The following is a 25,549-nucleotide window of genomic DNA, read 5'->3' on the forward strand; positions in this document are numbered from 1 at the left end:
CGTTTTGTTACAATATTTACTTGCTTCTGGTCTGCCGCCACTTAATTTCGGGTGAAAACTACCAACACAATAAAAAATAGTCTAGATTAACAACGTTGAGTCAAATAAATGGTTACCTTCAAACCAAATACAAATAATAATACCCCTAAGTCCCATACAAACGAACCGCCAATGTTTGGTTCACAGCCTGAACAAGTAAGCCTAGCAAATTACTCCCTTTCGTTGCGATAGTTTGAAAATGTGGAAGGAGATCGTTTCTGGCAACGCTTTATGCTAGTTGCTACGGCGCAAAACGAGTTTGTTTGTTTATGTTTTCCGTTGTTGTATTGCAACAAATTCAAAGATACTGTTGTAGACAGTGGCCGATATTTGTAACCGGAGGAATTAGCACCAAATAAAACGTACACTTTTTACGGAACAATAATTCGTGTCTCTCTTTATTGCGTAGTTAATTTATCTCTATGTTTGCATGTAAAGGTGGGAAGTTTTGCCAGGCGCCAAGATGCATTAGAAAAGGTAATCACAAAAGTGGTAAATATATAACAGCTCTTCCCCCCTGAAGTAAACGTATCAAATTACAAATCAAGTCTTCTCGGTGGTCTGATGATTCTACTCGATCTTCTTGGAGAATGGTCGTTAATTGGTACAGCAGGATTCTCCAGAACAGATCTCGATACAGGGTAATTCTCAGCAACCTGGTTCTTCTTATCCTTAACGGGCAACGATCGTACAGCAGGTATTTCTTTACTGGATGAAGGTACACAGGGCGTCGCATACTCCGTAGAAGCAGCATCCGGTTTTTCGGTTTCGGGTCCTGTACTGTCGTCTTCAGGAACAATTATATCGTACACGGTTCGGTTTGTAGTTAAGTTCGGACCAATCTCTCGCAGCTGGTCGATGTGTCGCTTCCACGTTCGGCCATCGTCCAGTTCAATATTGTAATGCAGCTTACCAAGTTTCTCAGTGACCACTCCGTACTTCCATTTAGTTTTGTCCAAATAATCTCGCGCTGCAACTCTCGTCCCCTCAGGAAGACAACGAACTTTTCCTTCAACGTCCCTCGAAACAGCCGCAGTATTTGGAATCATCAAATCAAGACGAGAACGAATATGTCGGTTGAAAAGCATCACCGATGGTGATTTTCCGGTCGCAGGATGTACTGTTTTCCTGTAACTCAAAAGAATATTGCATAGCTCGGCGTGCATCGTTGTTTTATCGCATCGTAGACTCTTAAGTTTTGCCTTAAGGGTTTGAATAAACCGTTCAGCTTGCCCATTTGTCGCAGGATGATAGGGCGCACCCATCTTGTGGTAGACTCCATTCATTTTGAGGAAACGTTGGAACTCATCCGATGTAAACTGCACTCCGTGATCGCTGACTAAAACAGATGGTATTCCGTACGTAGCAAAGTATTCGCGACAAATTTGAATAGTCGTCGCAGTTGTGATGTTATTCAGGATTCGAACTTCCGGCCATTTTGAATATGCGTCTACCAGTACAATGAAATAGGTGTTCATGAACGGTCCAGCAAAATCGACGTGAACTCTCTCGAACGGTTGTCTTGCAACCTCCCAGCAGTGTGTCGGTACTTTGGCGGGTTCAGCCCTAGTGGACTGACAGTAACTACAATTTCGCACCATATTCTCTATGTCCTTATCGACTCCTTCCCACCAAACGTATCCCCGAGCCAGAGACTTTAGTCGGCATGTTCCGAAATGCGTGGAATGTAATTCAGCAAGAACCTTTCCTCGCAGACTTGGTGGAACGTAGACTCGTATTCCTCGCATGACACAGTTCTGTTGAAGCGTAAACTCTTCTTGATCAACTCCGAAACGATCTTTTGGTTCAACGGTTCTGCCACTCCGCAAACCTTGAACCAAAACTTTCACATTCTGATCCGTAGAAGTGGCTTTCGATAATTCCTCTATGGTCAGCGGTAGTGTCTCGATTATGTTGACTTCAAGTAGATCAGATTCTTCCACTACATTGTTAGGAACCTGTTGTTTCAGCGGTAATCGCGAAAACGCATCAGCATTGCAGTGCTTACTCGTCGGCCTGAACTGTATGCTGTAGTTGAAAGACTGTAAGAATGTTGCATAATGCTGCATCCTTAGCGCAGACATCTTTGGCAATCCTTTTGTATCAGAAAAGATCTGCTTCAACGGTTCGTTATCCGTAATCAGCGTGAATCTTTTCCCGTACAGGTACTGATAAAATTTGCGTACCCCGAAAATTATCGCGTATGCCTCTCGATTGACTTGTTTGTAGGCTTGCTGTGTAGCATTCAGTGTTTGAGAAGCGTATTGGATAGGTCTCTCCGAACCATCCTCGTACATATGGCTTAGTACAGCACCGACCCCGTATGGCGATGCGTCTGTAGCCAGTACTAGCGGCAACGTTGTATCGTAGTGAACCAGAAATTTGTCCGACTGCATTTCTTGCTTAACCTTGTTAAACGCCTCCTCGCATTGCTTCGTCCAGACAAAAGGCACAGTATTCTTCAGAAGATTGTTGAGGGGGTATAACATTGTACTTAGATTCGGAAAGAATCTACCGTAGTAGTTCACTAACCCTACAAACGATCGTACTTGATCCTTGTTTTCCGGAACCGGCATGTTCTGGACAGCATCAATTTTCTTTTTGACTTTATGAATCCCCTCCTTGTTGATTAGGTATCCACAGTATTCGATTTCGTTCGCAAAGAATTGGCATTTGTCCAAATTTATTCGCATGTTGTATGAACTTAGCCGCTTCAAAACCTCTTCAAGTCTTTGTAAATGCTCAGTATCATTCGAACCGGTGACACGTATATCGTCCAAGAAAACCGTAACGCCAGGTATCCCATTCAGTACTTGTTCCATCAAACGCTGCCAAATGGCAGGCGCCGCCGCAATTCCATACATCAACCGTGTAGGCCGATACAAACCCTTATGTGTGTTCAAGGTTAGTATCTCTTGATCATCCTTTTCGACCTCCAGTTGTAGATAGGCCTGACTCAAATCGATCTTCGTAAACTTTTTGCCGCCAGCTACGTTGACAAAGAGTTCCTCAATCGTCGGCAATGGATGATCGTCGACTTTCAGATTCGGATTGACCGAGATCTTATAATCGCCGCATAGCCTCACTTTATTATTAGATTTCATCACTGGAACAATGGGCGTTGCCCACGCACTATGGTTTACTTTCTGCAACACACCATTTTGCTCCAAATAGTCAAGTTCATCCTCAACAGCACTTCGTATCGAAAATGGTACTGGTCGTGCTTTGATGTACACAGGATTCGTATTAGACTTGAGTACCAGCTTCGCAGATAATCCGTGGATTCTTCCAATCGACGGGTCATACAAATTCGCATATCGTTCAACTAACGATTTTACAGCTGCAGGCGTAACACTCGGTAAAACAGCAGCAGCACAGACTGTATGTACACCGGCATAAGCAATATTGTTCAGATTAATCTGCATCTCTCGCATCCACTGGCGTCCCAACAACGGATGTTTCTTCACATTTGAAACGTAAATCGGCAATGAATAAACTTTATCGCAGTACTCTGCTCTTACATTCAGCATTCCGTCGATATTGATTCGTGTATTACAGAAGCTAACAAGTTCCAAGTCTGACGGTAGCAATTTGTCGGCAGCAAAATATTTCTTCTTGTCCTCCCTACTAACAATCGTAACAGGAGCTCCAGTATCGACCTCGAATCGGATGACAGTATTGTTGACATTCATTTCCAACCAAAATTTGGAGGCGTATGACTTGCCGTTTCTCTCCAACTTGCACACTTCATCCAACGTAATAACTTCATTCGTACACTGACTATCATTAGAATCAGTATCGTCTAGTAAGTTAGCTTCAGGTTTCTTTTCCTTTTTTGCCTTTAGACACACTTTCTGTAGGTGTCCTTTCATTTTGCAGAAGTGACAAACAGTCGTAATGTGCGGACACTTGTTTGCGAAATGAGCAGTGTTCCCGCAACGATAGCATCCTTTTTTATTCGACCCGGCGCTTTCATTGCATTTCGCATTTGTATTAGATTTTTTTACCTTCGTTTTTGTACCGCTTCTGGACGATTCCACCAGATTAACATCCGGTTTACCTTGTTTCGACTGAATCTCTCTACCACCCTTTGATGACAGTTCCATCGAAACAGAAATTTCTCGAGCTCGGTCGAGGGTTAAATTACGAACTTCCAGCAGTCGAGATTGTATTGCTCTGTCCTTCAACCCAAACACCAACTGATTTCGCAAGGCCGTATTGAGATATTCCCCAAAATTGCAAGTGATAGCGAGCTTCCGTAATGCTATCAAATACTCATCGATGGTTTCTTCCGGACGGTCATCTCCTTGCTTTCTGCTCTTGAAGCGAAAATTTTCCAGTATCTCCAAGGGCTCTGGGTTGAAGTGAGTCTCCAGCAAACGAACAATTTCTGCATACGTCAGTGTTTGTGGTTTCTGTGGAGCTATTTTATCACATATAATATCGTATGTTTCACCTCCCATGAAGTGCAGCAGCATGTAACGTTTCGATTCCTCCCGTACTCCGAACAAAACAAAAGCACCTTCCAGCCGCTCCACCCATCTCGACCATTTCATCCGGTGTCGGTCGAATGAGTCGATAGTAAATGATGATTGCATAGCAGCAGGAAAACCCGGAACATCTTCAGGACCGTTCGCAGTCGCCATCCTCGTCGTCAATTTAACTGTTGTAGACAGTGGCCGATATTTGTAACCGGAGGAATTAGCACCAAATAAAACGTACACTTTTTACGGAACAATAATTCGTGTCTCTCTTTATTGCGTAGTTAATTTATCTCTATGTTTGCATGTAAAGGTGGGAAGTTTTGCCAGGCGCCAAGATGCATTAGAAAAGGTAATCACAAAAGTGGTAAATATATAACAGATACACTCCAGCTAATCGATGAATGAAGAATTGCGATATTTTTTGGCAGTGATGGGACTTTATTTCATAGACGGGCCTTGGTGTGGAACATGGGTACGATTCGTATACGTACCACGGAAACAGCGATTAGCGCTCTACACGATAAAATAAAAGTTAAAAGAGAAACAAATGCAAGCTGTGTATGCGTTTTCCCAATAGTCACTCATATATGCGTGACCCAGACAAATTGATTATAGCCCGAACGGTGGCAGACACAACAGTTTTTCTTTCATGATGGATAAACTTATTAATTGAATTATTTTCTATTAGTATTATGACGTAAAGGTTCCCCGCAATTAGCAGATGTTGGAAAAATTCCTACTCCTCTGACGGGAGTGATTTACAATGTGAAGAACGGATGGCTACCATAACGATTCGGTGAACAGTGCCGAGACATTCTAACATATAATACTGAGCAATTTCCGAAAAGCCAAGGAGCAAATTTCTGAAAAACCAAGGAGGACAAAAAAACAAAATCCGATATGGAATAACCATATCTCATACACAACAACATAGTTCAAGTTTATTTTTCACTACAATAAACAGTAACTATGGTGAACTTGTTCTTACCCTTCAGTGTTGCTAGTTTTATAGAAAACTCGTTAAAGTACATTGTCACTCTGACAGTGTATCATGACAGTGTACCGCACGATGCAAAATGTGTCCTTGAAAATTTGTCGAAGTACTCCGTATTATAATTTGTATTTGTTCAAACATCGCGAAAAAGTCAAATATATTATCAACGTAATCCAATAATTTATTGTGACGATTCATTTTCAAATATTTTGATGAAATCAGGCATCCCTGCAAGCAGCTGATCGTTGTTGACAATCGAGGGGAAACCAACTAGTAAAAAAACTTTTACATAACACAAGGGGTGTACAGATAGTAAATAGTTCGCGCAGTACAATATAGGTGGAACTAGTGCATCACGAAAAATTATTTTTATAAGAATTCACTCATACTGTCATCTCTGTTAGTCTGTGCTTATACTATAGATTTATTCAGTTTAAATAAAAGCAAAGACATCATATTAACAAGAGCTCTCACATTTCCCGAACAAATCATTGGAAACATCCTTTTTGTGAACATGGCGTCCTCAGGCGAGTCCACATCGAATCTCGTACATAGAAGTAGAGGAGAGAAATGTCGATTTTGTGCGCGCCAAAATAGCAGCACTACGCACCGATACAATTGACATGATATGTTGAATGTGATGCCGTGCGATGGTGTTGCTGAACTGAAAATAGATTTCGCTCTAAGCTGACAGGGTCTGATCAAAGTAAGCCATCCAAAACATCGCAGTGACCAGAGAAATACATTCCATTATAATGTTTTAAACTATTCAATGAATTATGAATGTGCTTTTCACAATAGAATTTATAGATTGTGAAGTATCGTAACAATTAAAATTCTGCTATTTTTCCGTACATTTTTTACTGGAAAAAATAATGTGACCAGCTTGCGTATTGTTCAGAATACCACAAATTTAATGAATTTAATTGTTAAAAGTAAAAACAAATGTATTGTATAATTGAAAAAAAAATTTCCTTTCAAAGGGATTCTGCTGTAAAATCAATGTACTATTTTTTACGCATAACAGAATCACTGCAGTATGTGTTGTTCTATGTTGGGACTCTTCGATATTCTTTCGGCTGTAGAAGAGTTAGTCCGACGACACGACCAGGCACTCCGAAGAAAAATCAGCATTAAAACTGTTCGCTAACGATTCACCGCCAGTTACCACAAATCTAGCGACCCCTTGTAAATGATAAAAATAATCTTCTCGAGCAACACTGTTTAAGTTGCTATGGACTAGTTACCAAGGAACCCCAAAACAAATAAACATGTTTTTAAAGCGGTGGAATAGTTCTATTAGTGTTAAACTTTGTCCAAATTAAGCAGAAATGCATTTAAATGAACTCGATTTTCGGAATTTAATCGAAACTATGGATGAAACCAACGAACGAGGACAATGATCTGCTTCCAGCGATTCATCCGTACACTTCAACTGCTAGCTTTTCTGGGCAGTAGGATTCGGTGTAATATATCGGTGTCAAAATTGTTTTGTGTCGGTTGATTGCGCAGAAGTGGAAACAGTATTTCACCGAATAGGCCACTATTCGAGGATTACTAGTGGAATACCACAAAGAAATCATTTTACCGTACGTTATACAGGTACCGCAGAGCACTAGCCTCGCTCAGCTCGTTGTCGGTCATTTCCATGTCTTCCTTCTCACACAACGGTTTCAAGTCAAGACCTGAATTTTGAACTTGGCTTCATAAAAGACTAACTCATACTCCTCAATTTTTACATTCCGCTCGAGTCAGATAAATCCATTAAAATGTTCCGTACTATAATAACCGATCTGAAATTTATTTTGTTTACATTCATCTTGCCTTCGATATGCAGTAACCAAGGTTATGGTGACTGTTATTCAAAATCAATAAATATATCAACTTGTGCTGCCAGTTTAAAAAAAATCACTAGCGTTTCCGATTTGACATTTCCAGTTACTGAGGGGTAGTTAAATTTACGATACAGTTTTGATAAACGAGTGGCAGGTCGTGTCGTCGGTTAGTCTATCTAACAAGGCCTGAATTCACTAGTTGACTTATCAAACACACACATCAATTATTTTTCTTCAACCAGATTCAATCAAAGCTAAACTCAAGATAGCGTCATCTGCGATTTTTTAGGTATCATTTGAAGTTTCGGTTCAATTATTATCTGAAACAAATCAACATGTTCTACCTAGAGTGCCTTAAACCAGAGTGACGACAGCTGTTCGTTTGGAATGACATCTTTGTTCCAAACGAGCAAACGACCTGTCAAATACAATACAAAGCGAACGAAACTGTCATCTTCTCGGCTTAACCGTTTTGAGTTGTTGCCAGCATTACGGATGAGATGTCGTCACTCTGGTTATAGGCACTCTAGTTCTACCTACAGAAAAAAGACGTCCAAGCTCATTCAAAAATGAAACCTAAAAGCCATTGTATGCCGGCTCGAATATTAGAGGCCATTTTAGCTGGGCTGCCCAATGCACTTCTAGATGCGAATTGCTACTTGGTGATTACCCTCTTTGAAAAGTTCACTCTCAGCGATAACAGAGCCTATCCGTAATTACTCTTTCTTAGTCGAAGTTGACAGGTGGCTTATTATAATATGTTCACATTAGCGCTGATATCACTTGAAATATCGAGATGATATGCATATCACGTCGAAGTGTTCACATATGAACGATATGATATCGTTTGACAATTAAGGCTGTGAACCATTTCTTGGTTAATTTTAACTTTTTGATGAAATTTGACACTCGAGTGATTAAAATGTGGATGCTCGAAAGCATGGTTAATTTTGACAGATCGATGGTTATTTTCCGACACTGAAAAAAACTTGCAAAGAAAATTACAACATATACTAAGACAATAACATAATATAACCGAACGGTTGCCGATAAAAATTCTTCGACTCTCGATTACTCTGCTCCGTATTGAAAATTTTATGATTTTCAGTATAAGACCGAGTTTCTATAATTATGTCCTGTGCGCATCAAATTGGTATGAACGTTGCTTAACATATTGTTGACAACAACGCCACCAAAACAAAATACGTTGGCTTCAGGAACCAGCGTCCATAGCAGGGGGTGGTTAAATGCCATGAAGTGGAATATATGGAACATGATGTCATCGTATAACAATTGTATCTGCATATCACTTGATATCAGCGCTATACTGAACATACTATTAGCTAGCTTATAGAATACACTAGAATTGTTGTCACTAAGTAAACAACAAATTCGATAAATCTCGGTTGATTTTTCATTAGGGCGTATAAGAAAGTGACAGTTTCTCTTTGTTTACTTTCTCTTCCACTAATTACCACGTTTATCACTCAACTCTTTGCATAAAATGATACCTGAAACTTTCGACTTTCAAACAGAGTAGTGAAATCAAAGAAAAACTTTTTAATCACATCACAATAATCGAAAGAAAGAGTGATTAAAGATAAACTGCCACTTGCTTATACGCCCTAATGAAAAATCAACCGAGAAATGTTTTCCCAGTAATAGGGTAACAGAGGTATTTTGGCCACTTCATATATTTTGGCCCACCTAACAAACTTTATCGATTTTATCGGATTTTATCGATGTTAAGTAACCGATATTGCATAAATTTGAAGCTAATCACATTAAATTACCCATTGCGGAAGGGTTTTTCAAAGATATTACAACATTTGGTGGATATTTATTCAAAGTGGGCCAAAATAAAATCAATCCTAAAGTGGGCCAAAATACCTCTGTTACCCTATATTCGATAAAAAGTAATATATTCGACAAAAAGTTTGCACCCCTAGCTAAACAATTTTCTATAGCAGCCCTTACACGTGACAATATTATTGTCAATCCAAAGTATTGTCAATACCGTCAATCCAATTGACTTGGTAACTGGAGTCCGCATTTTTCGAGAAAATCAAGCGTTTGGAGCTTCAAATATTGCAAATGAATTGTAAAATATAGAGATAAGAGATTATTGCACATATTTAACAGTTTCTCTCTGGAGAGAAAGTATTGTTGGATTGATGAGCAGTTTTGATTTTTTTGACAATATTTTCGTCAATCCAATGAAGTTTCCATTACACGATCAAAAGTATTGTCAATACTCCTTGTATTGACAGTAATATTGTCTCGTGTAAGGGCAGCTTATGATTGCGTTTGGCATTCGATGTTTTCGGTGATAAAACGTCAAAACTGCTTTATTGCTGCAGGTTGTTCTAGTGTTTGTGCCAAACTGCCAACACCCATCGTCAGTCAGCAACAGCGATGCCAACCATGCGGATTTACCCGCAGATCTACGGATTTTTTTCATTTCTACGGATTTACGGATGGACCTTTAAAAACTACGAATTTTTCATGACTTAAAAAAAATGCTTTTTTTTCTAAGATATGTAAGGAAAATGTTTGAATATTGTCGCATCATTTATCCAGATTTTTTTGTATGTTCAATTATAAAAACTATCAAACATCTACCTGCACTGAGTACTCATTTTAAGGAAGCCTGTCTTTATCGCTTAGCATTCCAAGCTGATGATTTTGCGTAGGTTTTTTATGCATTAGTTTACTTGTATTTGATACGTACTAATTTTCATTCCAAACATTTTTTAGATACATTTAGTGAGTTTTCCCCATGTAAGTTCACGGCAAGCTCGTCTCAAAGGAGCATGTACGAGTATAATTAAACTTGGAGTCAAATCTACGGATTTGACCTCAGGAAAAAGTGGCATCACTGGTCAGCAAGTATACCTGATTTCAACCGCGGCGAGGCAAAGTTCCTCGAGTGACCGTTTTCTCCGTCAGTGATTAGAGGAGTTTTGACCACGCAAGGTGGTGATATTTATTTCGAGTTCATTTTTCAGTTTTAGAGCTCTTCATACCAATACGATAGAAGTGTGTGTTGGAATTTGAACCATGTCAAGAGTGGGTGCATTATTTTCGAAGTCGCAATTTTTTACATAGATTTGGAGAATTTCTCACAATTAAAAATACTTTCGAAGGCATACAGTGACCGAGTATGCTATATAGTTCTGTGCTTCTAAATTGAGATGTTACATGCCATATTCTAGTTGGAATATTTGCCCAAACCTAATTAAATCAAACTCGTGATCAATAGCATGACTACATTTGGAGCCGATAAAAATATTACTTGAATACAGTTAGAAGAAGTGCATTATACATTAAATTTATTCAATATAATCGAAATCAAGGAGGTTGATTCAATTACATAAAACCAGACAATTTTACGAACTGAAAGCACTCCCCGGTAGGGTAGCTCAGTAGTGGAAAACGGCAGCCAGCAAACAAGAAGCAGTAATTTCTGTCGTCGTGGTCGCGGAATTTCCTTCGATGTGTGTGCGAGCAGAAGCCTGCTGCTGCTGCTGGGTCACCAGCAACGAATAAAACTTGTCCTCAAAGTGAAGGAAGAACGAAAACAATTAAAACGTCATCCATTTTGACGTTTAACCCGAAGGAAATAAACCAAATAAACGGATTACGAATTGGGAATGTCACAATTATATTGAATACTTTATTGAAAGAAGTGTAAATCGAAAAGTGAATAATTCTTCAAGTGTCAAGTGTTATTCCGGAGAGTGATCAATTAGTGAAAATTTCGGTGAAAACAGTTATAGGATTCGGCGGAACCGCATGTGGATACTTAAATATTTCTCATAAAATAATTCTGGTGTTCTCAACCTTTCAGAAAGGGATTATTTACTTTTAAACGGAACCAGAGGTAAGAATTTCTTGTTATTTTTCCCATCACGTTGTAACCTTGAACTTGGGTGCAACATACCTATCTAACTTACATGTTATGCTATTTACATGCAAGGGTAGGTAAGCGATCTCTGAAGGCATGAAACAAACAAAAAATAATCAGAAATTAAAGTCACGCTTCTTGCATCACAGCCGTAGTTTAGGTAGTAAAAACAAACTGAAAGTGGACAGCAAAAAAAAGTTAAATACCTACAAGATACTGATGTTGTTGTTCGTCTATCATTTTTAGTTTTTCGAAAAAAAATCACTCTTCTTATACAGTCTAACGTGGGTGTGCCTGGCACGCTTGTATTGGCATATTGTACACCCATACTCAATTCACTGCAACAATATTCCCATCTATTTTTAACTGAGCTCAAGTCACTCAAGTCGATTGAGATTCACATTTGTTTGTTTGGCAGAATTTTGTAATGAAGGATACTTTCTTTCTGGAATTGTAATTTACCGATTCGTAATTTCATTTGGCTCTTGAATTGGTGTACAATTCTGATTTTGAATGTTTGATTATCGGATAATAATACTCGCATAGCAGTTCCATATGAGTTTTCGTCATTTTGAGTTAGCTTGACGGTTCCGGTGGTCGACCTTACAAGATGTAAACCACAAATAAGTTAATAGTAATAATTAGCTTGTCGATTGAGTTTTCTTTTTTTAAGCCGAGAAAAAAAACGAAATAGAATATTTTTTTCTTATACTTTTTACAACTGCTATAATAATTGTATGCATGCTCAATGAAATGTGAAACATTATCAAAAATTCAGCGATTTACTGTATAAACAGTAAACAAAAAAATTATATAAAGATTTCCCCCTCGGCCAGAGTAACCCATAAAGGAAAAAAAACAAAAAAAAATTATATAAAAATTTTAAATTGTCTTATTCTAACAATCAAATTTTCTATATGGGATTGAAATGTGAGTATGGGCGGTATAGTACTGAGTGTATTTGATAGAGTAAAACTGATTCAATTTAAATTATTTATGTGCCTGTCAACGAAAGGAATACAGTTGAATATTTTGTCACGAGTTAAATTAAAAGTTATGCACCGCATGTAAGCCTCAGTTGTACCGTAATTTCTAACCTTCACACAGGGAAAAAAAGTAAAAATACCCAAATTTTTGTTTCACTCACAGTTTCACTGGTTTAATATAGCAAATATCCCTATGTATCCCTACTCAATGGAGGAGGATGTACACTGATGTCTGACAAAAGGAATGTAACAATACACAATACACAGAAAAGTAACAATGAAATGGATATGTTTCTTATTCTGAATATGCCTCTTAGTTACCTTTTGGAGTCGCAAATGACGTGGACAACATCGTCCAAAACTTGTACACCTAGTAGTTTAGTTGCATGTTAAATGTAGCTCTCTCTTATATTGCATTGCAGAATGCTTGGTACTTTCTCAGACATCCATTGCTTTCTCTCAGTTCCTTCGATGTTTTAGTTCTCATGACATTATTTTAATTATCGTTGTTTTAAACAGCAAATTGATATATCAATCACTCATTACCCTGTAATGTCGAAACTGCAAGTCGTATCGAACTTCAATCTTAAAGTGTGACAACATTTCATGAGATGTCGAAGTAAGTTCCACTTTAGAGTTTTTCGTCATTATCGTCATTAGTGTGAAATTGCAGTGCGAATTAAATTTTTGAATACCTTCCGAATCGAAAACTGAATACCGTTTAAACTGAAATGAATTTATTTGGTAATCGACTATCCAAATCTGCCAACCCGATAAACCTGATTAATTTATGTGAAATGGGCATTTTTATACTTATCACCTTCTGTCTCCTAAACCGGAAGTCGGATCTGACTAAAAAGTAAATGTTTTATAGGATTTTAAGACCTCTCATTTGAATCATAGATGGTCCTTAGATTTCATTTGAATCTTAGATCGGTTCAGCCATCTACGAGAAAAATGAGTTGCATTATTTTAATTTCGTTTCACATCCTGTGGTTCCGCAATCAGAAGTCGGATCCAAACGTAATTCAGGAACCTTGTTTGGGATTATACTACTTTTCATATGAATTCATACTACTACTTTTCATATGAATTCATATGAAAAGTAGTATAATCCCAAACAAGGTTCCTGAATTACGTTTGGATCCGACTTCTGATTGCGGAACCACAGGATGTGAAACGAAATTAAAATAATGCAACTCATTTTTCTCGTAGATGGCTGAACCGATCTGAGTTTGTAGAAAACGGTTTAGCGGAAAACGGTATTTGTCACACACGCATTAGCTTATCTCGACGAACTGAGTCGAATTGTATATGGGAGTTATGTTCTTCCAGCATTTATTAATGTAAATAGTTTAAATCGAAATAATTATGGAATTACCTTCAACTAGCAACTCAGATTTAAGGTACACATTAGCTATATCGCTTCTAAAGCTTCTCGCAGTTTGATATTTGTAATGAGGATGTATGTGAACTACTGTATAGACGAGTTCTGTGCTGTCGTTCGGAATCCTCATTACCTACGCTGTCGTTGCAAGTTTAATACTCCCATGTATAAAGGAAACTCGATAGGATATGGGACAGTTATGTGCATGCGGTGTTCATAAAATCGAATCGACTCAAGGCCGAGACATTCGCTTCACTTCTCGTCGCCTATTGTGAAAAAATCTTCACCAACCACCAAGCTAAGAAAGTCACGGGTTACTAATTAGTCACGATACGCTACAAGTACGACGGGAAGTTGCACATAATAGTAGATGTTTTGAACAATGAGATTAACTGCCCCGATTTGCTCTACGAAGTTAATATCAATATCCGTCCTCGTTTTCTCCGCAACCTTGCTTTTTTTCGACTACCTCTATGGTCAGCAGTTGACAGTGATGTAGGATGAACGACAGTGAATGAAACTGCTTTTGCATTTTACAAAAATGGCTGTCATCGGTGAAGCTGAAAGGCTGAACCGACTTCCGGAAGATCGCTTAGTCCGAGTAAATCTTCGCTATTTCGAAAACAATTTCAATAGGAACATGGGATGAAAACATGAAAAAACGTGAATTTTTATTTGGCATAATTATGAAAGAATATACCTTCGAAAATATATTTTCAAAATTTGCTAATTATTGGAGCACTAGAACTTGAGGCTTTGAAGTTTAAAAGCGATTATTTCATGAAAACTAGTATCGTAACGGTGACAGTAATATCACAGAAACTATAAAATTATGTCTAGTTCGTGGACGAAAAAGTTTTGTAGAATTATTCTATAAGGTTAAATAAGGCTTGCTCGCGGCAAAATCTGAACACCCCTAACATCTGTGGAAATACTTCAAACACTGCCCTTGGAATATTTCGCAGACTGCTCATTTTGTAAAATCAATGTTTGTTGATACTACAAGCTTTTAGATCGAAGATGGTGTCGAAAGAAGAACAAACGCGAAAAGCAATTTTCTGCGGTCGCTATGAAAATCCGGATATGTCAGTAAGGAAACTTGCAAAAAAGTTTGGTTTTCCTGTAAGCACTGTCCATAATGTTCTTGAATGTTTCGATACACGTTTGACAACAGCCAGGAAGGCTGGGAGCGGAACAAAAATAGATCTTAGGAACCACCAGAAGGACGTGATGGTGAAGCAAATGTTGCAGAAGAGGCAAGGTTTTTCGGTACGTACTGTGGCTAGAAAAATAAAAATGTTTCAAACTTTCGGGTATATTTCCAAGTACCAGCAAGGTATGAAGGCGTTCAAGGTGAAAACTGTGTCGAACCGTAATGATAAACAGAATGTGACGGCTAAAAGCCGGGTTCGCAAGCTGTATCGTGAATATTTGATGAAGTTGTCCTGCGTGATAATGGACGATGAAACTTATGTGCTGCAATGTGTTTCAGGACGAAGAAAAAGGCCAAGTTTCCCAAAAAATATTTGGTTTGGTGGATAATATGCAGCTGTGGTCGAACAAGCCAAAGCTCCATCACTACTGGAAAAAAGAACCGTGAACAATGCCTAAAGAAGCGATTGTTACCGTTCCTACGCAGCAATAACGATCCCTCGCTATTCTGGCCTGATTTGGCACCTTATCACTACTTCATGTTTGGGATGTTTGGGAATGGTATCAAACGAATGGAGTCCAGCCCGGAGTTGCGACCTATCAAACCCATTACCGCAATCTGTAAATCTCTCAATATAAACAACAAGCTACAACTAAAGAAAAACTTCGAAAATGTTGGACAAAAGAAGCTAAATCTGTTGCAGGGAAGTCTGCACAGAAATTTGGTTTATTCCCAATTTAATCTGTCCAGATTTTGTCGCGAACAAGTCTTATAGATTTTTTTATCGAGAAGAACCATAGTCAATTACGCAAACAATCGGTTTATCTCTAGACTAGCGCGCTATCACGCGATAACTCTAGTCACAAATCGTGGATGCTCGATGGCTGCTTTGAATGATGTCATTCATTATAATAATCTACCGAGTTGAACATGACTAGTGAGGTATCATCTTTCGACATTCACACATTCTAACCGTGGCTTCCAATCTCCCATATAACTACAGATGAAATTCGCCTCTCCTTCCACCACACTGGAAATTGTCATAAGCTTGTTCAAAACTCAGAACTTGAAAAAAAATAATCCGTGATCCAAACAGATGTGAAACTGTGTGCAGTACCCTACTATCCGGGCATTGAAAACATAGGTGTTTCTAAAATGCGAAAGCACGGCGGAAGACATTTTGCTATCTTGTCCCGTGTGCCACCAAACGATAGATGTGTATTCGTTTTTTGATCTTAGCAAAACGATTCGACTGTTTAGAAAGCCTGATTAAAAAAACAGGTTATCATCACATAATTTCTAAATTCTTTCCGCCGACGACTCGCTCATTTTCATTCAATTTTATTGCATGGATTATAGGAGATCCAAAGACGGATGCAAACTTGTTTTTTTTTTGTTTTATTCTCAGTTTGGGTGCTTTAATTCTGCATTTTGATCATCGGGTGAAATTTTACTACCAGATGTATGTTTGTGTTTTGTCTTGGTTTTATTTGACGAGATTTGAAGAGACAATTTCGCGGCGCACATTCAGCATTTCAGCAACGCGACAACCAACGTGTTAATTGATCTGACTTTGATACTATCGTTTCCAGGCGTACCCATCGTATCTATAAAAAACGATAAAAAGTTACAATCGTAGGTGATGAAGTCACACTTCTAATGCTTTTTTTTATCGCTGGTATGCGAAACTCAGTGCCGTTTCATTGCTATTCAATTCGTGATAGCCGATGATGGTAGTACGTAGGTAAGAAGCAAACAATTAAAACCGGTGTCCTTTCGAATTAGTGTGCACCATATAGCAGGTATTGCACGCACATACAGATAAGAAGGGTTACATACCGCAGTCAAAAGCAATTCAGCTGTCGGTTGTCGAGAATTTTACTCTTATCACTAGTACGATGGGCTTTGATCTTGTTTTGTTAGACGTCCCACGTGAGCCCTGAGTTGCGTTCGATTCAAAACGACATTCCTTTTCCGGTGAGTTGCTCCCTAACACAAACAGCCTAAGAAATCGGATCGCTTGGTGGTAGCCACGTCGGGCAAAAAATTCCATCCTCTTCTCTCTCTTCGATAGCCAAAATCTCCATCCCTAAGTTGGTAAGACATTCGGATCCAGTCGTGCCGCCATCCATAGCCTCCGGGGAGATGTGGCGTGGATTCGAATTGTAGATTCCGTTAGTTTTTTTCATTCTTATTCTTGTATAGGTTTGTTGTATAAAAAAACCGGCTTTCGGACATCTCTCCGGAATCTTGTGACACGGCAATCGGCGAAAGAGTAGAAACGGGCGATCCGGAAGGGTACGAAAAAAACTGCGCACCACCGCCGGCACACACTTGATTCGGCCGATCGGATTTTTTAACGATAACCTGTTTTTCTTTAGTGTCCGCGCACCTTACTACCCTCCGTTGTGAAATCACGACCGATGCGGCAAACGAATGCTTTCCAATTTGTTTATTTTCATCATCTCGTTTATTGGTACCAGTTCGAACTCTGGTCACCGTCAGGCATCGAGCGATTCGGGGCAGTGGAAACAGAAGAAATGGCGACGACGACGACGACGTCGCTATGAACGTTTAGAAGTGATTCTCTCTTTTCGATTCGACGTTTGACTTGCAATATTTGACTAAATTCATTGTTGTATATGGTAATGCAATGACAATCCTAGATGACAATAATGAATAATAAAATACGAGAAAAATGGTGAATTGAATGTTTCATTAACTTCAGAAACAAATCTGTTTCTTGGCAAGAAAATAAAATAAAGTAAGTTTAAATTTCATCAAGAAACTCAATGTTATTCTAATTTTGAGTCACAAAACTGCTAACCCTCAGTTGGATAAACGTATACTGAAAGCGGTTTCAGTTCGGGATGTGGCCAAAAAAGTGGGCACTTCGAAGTCAAATGTTCTTTGTGATAAAGAACGTTTGAATCTTCGAACCTATAAGAAGCAGAAACAACCAAAACGTAGTCCGAAACAAGAAGCATCGATCAGGCCGAGGGTACGAAAGCTGTACAATACGATTCTTGCTGGAAATTTGAACTGCATAAACATGGACGACGAAATCTACATGAAACTCGATTACAAATCCGAGGCATTGATTGAAGTCGAAAAATTTGGTAAGAAAACTATGGTCTGGCAAGCAATTTGTAGCTGCGGTAAGATTTCGAAACCCTTCATCACCACTGCACAGTGGGGAAAAATGGACCAAAAACGCGACGATTTTTTTGGAGGCATGATACAGCGGACCACAAAGCACTTTTTTGGTGTAAAATGGTCAGTAAAATCGATTCCATGTATTACCCCAAGCTCCCTTTTTATACTGCATTGTATTCAAGCTTAACTATATAACATGAAACCGAAGAACTTGCAGAAGAGCGAATAGAGTGTTTCCGATGTAAAAAATTAGAAGGTTGTATTCAAGACACGACCGAGCACAATAACATTAAAAATGAAACGTTTCTAGGGTCTTCATAATAAATACAAAAATAAAGATGACAATGATGATGATGCACTAAACTTCACTACACTTCAAAGTTACTTGAAAGCTCAATTTTAGATACAAGCAACCTAAAGATTTAAACCTGAACAAATGAAACTATTTTATTTTATGATGATATTTTTTGAGAAACGTACAAACTTATTAATTTGATTTGATTTATATCGTTTATTTACCCCCAGTTTTAACCTAATAATGGTCGTTCACTGGGTGGACTTATTAATTTTATAAACAGTTAATCGATCCAAGAGAATGTTGTACCAGTAATCTCAGTAATGGTGTAATTTTATTAATCCTTCAAAATCGTCGATAATCTTCGGAAAGTGTCGGTGAATAATATGGCAACAATGCGAGGAAGAAAATATGTGAAACAGTCCACATAAAATAGTTACTTGCTTACATTGATTTTCGCTTTGGCACATTAGGAATATATGGAACGGATACGCAACAAAATTCCGAAATTTTGTTCATATTGTAACATGATGTTATTAACACATGAATGAACATTGTCATAGTTACAACGCGTGTAGACATCAGACGCTTATTGTTTTGAAGAAAATAATAATTGAACTGAAACTGGCGGTTAACCAAATTCTACGAGGGTTCCTATTGAAACAATACATGTAAAATCGCAGGTGAACTTACCTTGAGTTTATCTTTGATACTATATGATATTGCATCTAATTGTACTATATATGTGAGCCTGTGGAACTTATTTATACTACTAAACCGAGGAGGCCGCTTTTAGATAAGTTCCAGAATTTAATTTTGAATCTTTTGAAGCGTTTAATTCCTGGTGGGACAACAACTTGTTCAGTAACATATAATGAAAAAGAAGTATCTATGATTATGATCATAACGCCACTTTATACTGAATCCATTTTCGCGCCACCGTTTTGTTCGTATGGGAATGGAGATTTGAGTATGCAAACCGATCCGTCGACAAATTAAAACATTTTTAAGCTTACAATATTGAAGTTTTTGAATCATTCAAATTATAAAAATCCATTAACAAATCATCGAGCGCTGCAAATTAGATCCAAAAAATCTATCGCCGATAATTCTAAATTGGCCTGATGGTTACCAGAGAACCAAAATAAAATACTCAATTCAAACCAATTTTTCAATGGTATGCAATTGAAATATTCAAATGACGTTATCTCCTAAGTTTAAGTAAAATGTTTTAGAATCGATTGGTTGTTGAATTAAATAAATCCATCAACAAATGACTGAGTTATAAGCGTTCAAAATTATGACAGAAAAATGTTACGCGATTAGTTTTGCATGTCTAAATTGACACCCAGCCTCGGGAAGCTAAGTTTAAGGCATTTTTAAGGGTAAAATCGACCAAAAATTTGCTAAATACATGGGATATTTCAAAAGAATCGGGAACCACGCTGATTCGGTTCTTCAATAGCTAGATGATATATGAGATACTCAAGCGAACACGGTGTTGTACAGACAACAGGAAATTTCACCAACACATAATGCAAAAGCGACAATCCAGCAAGTGAACGCATATACAATCCAGTCATCAGCTCACTGGACGAGCTACTTGTTCATTCACAGTCAAACATCAACTAGGCAAAGAAATATGGTGCAGCCTATATTTATAGATTTCTCTTCATACTACGCATAACGATACGGTGGTTTTTATGTATGACGCAAAGCCTCCTATGCCGAACAAGAAGTTGACGTCATTTTGTGCAACAGGGATTGGTGGATGAAAACATAGGTCGATTCCAACCATTTTTTCAATAGTATGCTATTGAAATACTGAAACGACGTCGTCATACATATTTAAGTTAAAAGTTTCCGAATCGATTGGTTGTTAAATTATAACAATCCATCAACAAATGACCGAGTTATTAACGTTCAAAATTATGACACAAAAAGCTTACGCGACTATTTTTGAATCTTTTAATTGACACCCGGCCCCATATAGTGAAGAGTAAGGCATTTTTAATGCCAAAAGTCTAACTAATCGATTGCATGTAGTTTTATTGACAGCAGAAAACTCGTTGCACCGTTTTACCCCATTTATTTTCTAGTTATAATATTCAGTTGAAATATGATCTACAATCCAAAAGCAGATCCAATGCGATCTATCAATATTGGTTCATAATACGTGCAAAACATCTGTGATCCAATTAAACACAATGGGAATGACAGTACTAGCCTGTTTAACCCGTTTTACCCCAATTTATATCAAAAGTCGTATTTCTGGTTAAACTTTCTCTCGCATAACGCAAGCAGGCTGATTGCGGTTGATGAAAATCGATTGATATTACGAAGAAAGACCGGAAAATAGGATTACAAATGAATTCAATGGCCGCACGAATCTTGTTATACCGTTTTACCCCAATTTATTTCATAAGTCGTATTTCTGGTTGAACTTTCTCAGTTAAAAGATAATTTATATATTTTCAGGTCTTTCTTCGTAATTTCAATCGATTTTCATCAAGCGCAATCAGCCTGTTTTCGGTATGCGAAAAAAACTTTAACCAGAAATACGACTTATGAAATAAATTGGGGTAAAACGGGTTAAACAGGCTAGTACTGTCATTCTCATTGTGTTTAATTGGATCATAGATGTTTTGCACGTAATATGAACCAGTGTTGGTCATATTGGATCTGCTTCGGGATTGTAAATCTGAATTCATCATAACATTATATTTGTCGGAAAATTGGGGTAAAACGATGTAGCACGAAGCATGCGATCATGAACACTATCTGTAAATTATTATTTGAGGTTATATGCGAAACATAGAACTGTCTTGTTTAACCAAAATTGGTTCAAACACCGAACAGTAGAACTTTTTTTTCTGTAAATTCACGGAAGAAGATGACTGGGGGTAAAACGAAATACAGTTGTTTGCGGTCAATCTTATTAAAAACAATCCATTTATCCAACTTATGAGCATGTCAGGAATACCTTCCGATTGGTGGAATTGATTTTTTTCCTGAGTTTCACAGTTAGTTTTCAAAGTAAAGTCAGAAAAAAGAGAAATTGAAGCAAAACGGGCATGATAGTGAATTTTGTGGGTCTTCTAACCATCATAAATCGATTCTACAGAAAAATTTGCATAAGAAATAGTAATTTTGAAAATATTAGCTCATGTTTTTATAAAATTATTGAGCAAAGTCGCGTTTTTGGTCTTTTTTCCTCACTGTGCATTGCTTCAATTAACAGCGAAATAAACATCAAGAAATGTTTAAAAAAACGACTTCTACCCATGATTCGAAGCCACAAGGATCCTGTTGTCTTCTGGCTAGATCTTGCTTCTTGCCACTACTCGAAATCAACGGTAGAATGGTATACTACCAAAAATGTCACTTTCGTCCCAAAAGACATGAATCCACCAAATTGCCCACAACTTCGACCAATTGAGGAATTTTGGGCATTAACGAAGGCACATCTTAGGAAACATGTCTCGGCAGCCGAAACCATTCAACAGTTCGAAAAAGATTTGAAAAAAGTGTCAAAACTTGTCGCCAAGAAGTCTGTACGGAATTTAATGAGGAACGTTCGCAAGAAGGTACGCCAACTAGTCTACAATAGCTAAGTAGCAAATGTTGAGAATAATATTCTGTTGTTGTAGTCTAATATTATCAGTATATCGAATAAAATTTGAATATCTAACACTTGTGAATTATTTACAGCGGAATCAAAGTGCGTTCATACTTTCTGGGACAGTCTTTAAACAGACATTTTCGAGCAGGAATAATACGAAAACAAGAACAACTGTCACTGAACCGGCGATGACAATTCGTTAGGCACTGTACACACTCACTTTAAAGGCATTATCATCTATGTATTTTAACTAGCCTCAGCCGGTACAGTCATCTATCGGAAAAAAGGCGGAACCAAAGTTGTACACCTGATATATATGATAGTATGATTGATATGAGAAAAGCATCATTGCACCACTGGGTGGATTAAAACAGGTTTTTTGAAAATTAATTTCCTGGGAAAATAATGTGATCACATTTTTTATTAATTCATACTACCATAATAGCTCGGTTTGTGATTTTTATGCATACAATATTGTCAGATGTAATTAATAGAGGAAAAACTATTTATGCTTTGCAAGAGTTTTCGAGGAAATGTTAAAATCTGCATATGTACTTCTCGGAATATATTTACAAGTAGCTTGTTTCGTTTACAGTATTTAACATGTTTTGGAACAATCATAAGCAATAACCAGTGTCAGTCGTCGTCGTGATTTTGAGCCGTAGTTTTACAAGAATCCTAAGTCATGTACGTGTTTCTCTAATTAACAACTAAAAATTACATTCGATTGCAGGAAATCTTCACCAGAAAATTTCGTGCATACTTTAAAGAATTTCAGAATTTTTACTTCTACCGAGAGGTGTTAAAAGAATCCTTTCAGTTTTAACCGGAACCTAATCACCAAGTTTAATGATTTTCCAATTATTTTTTGATTTTCTTAAGATAGTTGTTCAAATAATTTAGCGATAGCATTTTCCTCCAGCTTATGTTGAATATAGATCTGTTCAAATAGAATACCTATTTCTACAATAAGATGTCTTTTGACGCCCTAAGAATTACATAACAATCTATAAAAAACTACTTGTGCTAAGTTTATGACATGCATCTACAAATAGTAGAAAAAGGAATATTTTCCAGAAACCATTTAATTTAATAACAGCACAGTTTGGTCTTACAAACCAGTTGTCGTATGTTCGAGCCCCGACCTGGAAGGATTCGTAGTGTCAGTAGAATCGTAGCACCAGCCATGCAATGGTTCTGTACACTCTGAATCGGCTGCGAAGTCTGTTGAAACAGAAGGTCAAATTCCGCTACAGGAATGTAATACCAAGGCTAACAGGTTAAAATATTTCACGTAAGATTTGTTCAACTCAATTAAAAGATGAACTTATCACGCAATCAAAACAAAATGTGTATATCGTTGATCTGTCTCAAGTAAAATCATTTCCTTTCCAAGTATGCCAAAATGCCCATTAAAGTATTGTTCAAGTTAACAGGGTAACAGAGCACCAGAGGAATTGTTTGCTTTTCTAGTGCTGAACATTTCGACATTTTCTTGCAGAGAAGTTGTACATGATGTCATCCGAAAACTAAACCTAATTTTTCTATACCCACATCTAAATTCTGACATAGTCAGATTAAAAAATTACGCGGTCGTTGAAATGATAAAAATCGACCGTGTGGAGCGTCTAAATTCATTGTTGCGATGAACTAGCAAAAGTGCTTATGATTAGACGAGGTATTTGCAGATGCGGTCAAACCCCAAGTTTTTTTTAGCGAACAAGACTAGATTTGGATGAAGAAGAAAAAGAGCGTGAAAAGAGCGTATTCTTCCGTTCATTAAAGCTCACAATGGGCTTGTAAAGTTTAGACTTGATTGAAAACAGATTGAATTAGATGAAAACAGAAGATGAATAAGGTGCAATAACATGCTTTCATGTTATTTCATTAACACGATCCTTAGATAAATAAAAAATTTGCGAAGTTTTGTTGCGTTCAGGGATTGAATGACTGAAAGTTTAGAGCTTAAAGGGCGGCGGAAGCCTTGTTGGGAGTACACTGATCAAATTCTCTTTATTTAACTGATAATTAGAAATCCTAGCAGATCTGGCATTTATTTGCTTTCAAACGCAAAGGATTCAAAAGCCAACTTTTTGGACGAAATAGGTATATACAAAACTGCTACAGAAATGTTGTAAAATTCTATGCTTCTAAAGTTTAGTTAGATCGTTGTCTCATTAAACTCCGGATTTTGACCCTTTGGATCGTTCGTCGGAGGAGCAAAATGTTGCTAGTGTGAAGAATATTTAACTAAAATATATGTTAGAGTTTTGCAACAAGGGCTTACAAGTTCAATTATTTACTATTTTTTTAAATTTTATTTTTATTTTTCAAATCGTTTCCCCACTTGTTTTCTAGTAATTATAATCGTACTATCTTCAAACGTTAGCATGAGTTCCCAATTATTCCAATTACCAAGACGACAAAGAGAATCATTTAAGATGTCTCTTCGAAATGTCGTAACCGGATGAACGATAAAAAAAATGGATTTATGAGATTACCCTTTGAGGTGTGTTTTCATCACATCTTTAGAGGATGCAGGATTTTAGTTCAAAATTAACCGTGAAAAAAGCTCACTAATGCCAGTGCTTTCCATACTATCAAATCGCGTATGATTTTTCAGTTTTGTCATCAAAATCCATAGCAAAGCCTTGGTATCACATAATCCTTTGGTCTAATTTGACATTCTGCTTTTGATTCTAAGCTTACAGAACCATTGCATGGCTGATGCTACGATTCTACTGACACTAATGTCGTTTTCGCTTGATGGCAAACCTAACCCAGTTTCCACTCTAACTGCTGTCAAACCGTTTGTTTGAAGCTAGTTTCGAACCTAGTTTCAACGTTGTTGAACCGAAAATCGAGTCAGTTTCGAACCTGGTTTTTATATCAGGTTTGCTCAAATCCTCGTTGCTAAGTGCGAATTCAACACAGTTTCGTGAAAAGTGTTTGTTTGATGAAACTACCCTGGGTCAGTTTCAGTTTTCTCAAGCGAAAACGACATAAGAATTCTTCCAGGCCAGGGCTCGAACATTCGGCAACTGACTTATAAGACCAGTGTCCTATGAATTGCTTTCTAACTTATGTCATGATTTCTGTTCCGGTTCGGGAGCTTCATATTTGCGAACGAGCGCCCCTAGTTGTTTACCATCGTTTATTGTGTTGCATTTAATCATTTTCCTTCAATTTTCTAAAGTAAGGTTGGTCTATATTATGATCTGGAATTGTTTTTTTTTAATTACAGTAATGCATATAACTTGGGAGTTCTGTTGGTAGGCAGCCGATACTGTTGAATAGTAAATTTCCTTTTCAAAATAACCCTAGCATAAACAACAACGGATTCCAGGGCCCAGATTGCATAATCGGGATATGGTAATGGAAAGTTCTCAAGCTAAGTAAACAACCAACAGTCCGCGACAACACACATCTGGTAGTCAGGAGCTGTTCCAAACCCGCTTGTTGAGATCGTCACTTCTTTGCTTTCTTCTCGGTTGTGGGAAGCACAATTCCAGCAATTTATGGCACCCACTTGGTATAACTGGTTGAAAGACAAGTATATGAAATTATACGAATTATGATTTCTATGTGCATGTTACTGAAGTAGAGTCACACACATATGGAGATAAATGGGCACAGAGTCAAAACCATCAATGGAATAAGAATCTGTCGAATAAGAGGATTATACATTTTT

General features: G+C 37.6%; 2 protein-coding genes across 4 annotated transcripts in view; one reads left to right on the forward strand and one right to left on the reverse strand.

Moving 5' to 3' along the window:
- Positions 1-575: 575 nt before the first annotated feature.
- Positions 576-4,685, reverse strand: LOC131429318 (uncharacterized protein K02A2.6-like). Its single transcript, XM_058593383.1, has one exon. It carries the CDS (start codon positions 4,683-4,685, stop codon positions 576-578), a length of 4,110 nt encoding a protein of 1,369 aa, XP_058449366.1.
- A 5,598-nt stretch (positions 4,686-10,283) lies between these two features.
- LOC131431310 (protein kinase C and casein kinase substrate in neurons protein 1) overlaps positions 10,284-25,549 on the forward strand; it is a 96,112-nt gene continuing 80,846 nt past the window's right edge. For 2 of the 3 annotated variants that reach the window (XM_058596937.1, XM_058596939.1), the window contains exon 1: positions 10,284-11,235. The gene's annotated coding sequence lies outside the window, so the exon portion shown is untranslated. The remainder of the gene's footprint in view (positions 11,236-25,549) is intronic. The other variant, XM_058596938.1, reaches the window with a different exon arrangement.

The sequence above is a fragment of the Malaya genurostris genome, chromosome 2, assembly GCF_030247185.1.
Source record: "Malaya genurostris strain Urasoe2022 chromosome 2, Malgen_1.1, whole genome shotgun sequence".
Taxonomy (NCBI): domain Eukaryota; kingdom Metazoa; phylum Arthropoda; class Insecta; order Diptera; family Culicidae; genus Malaya; species Malaya genurostris.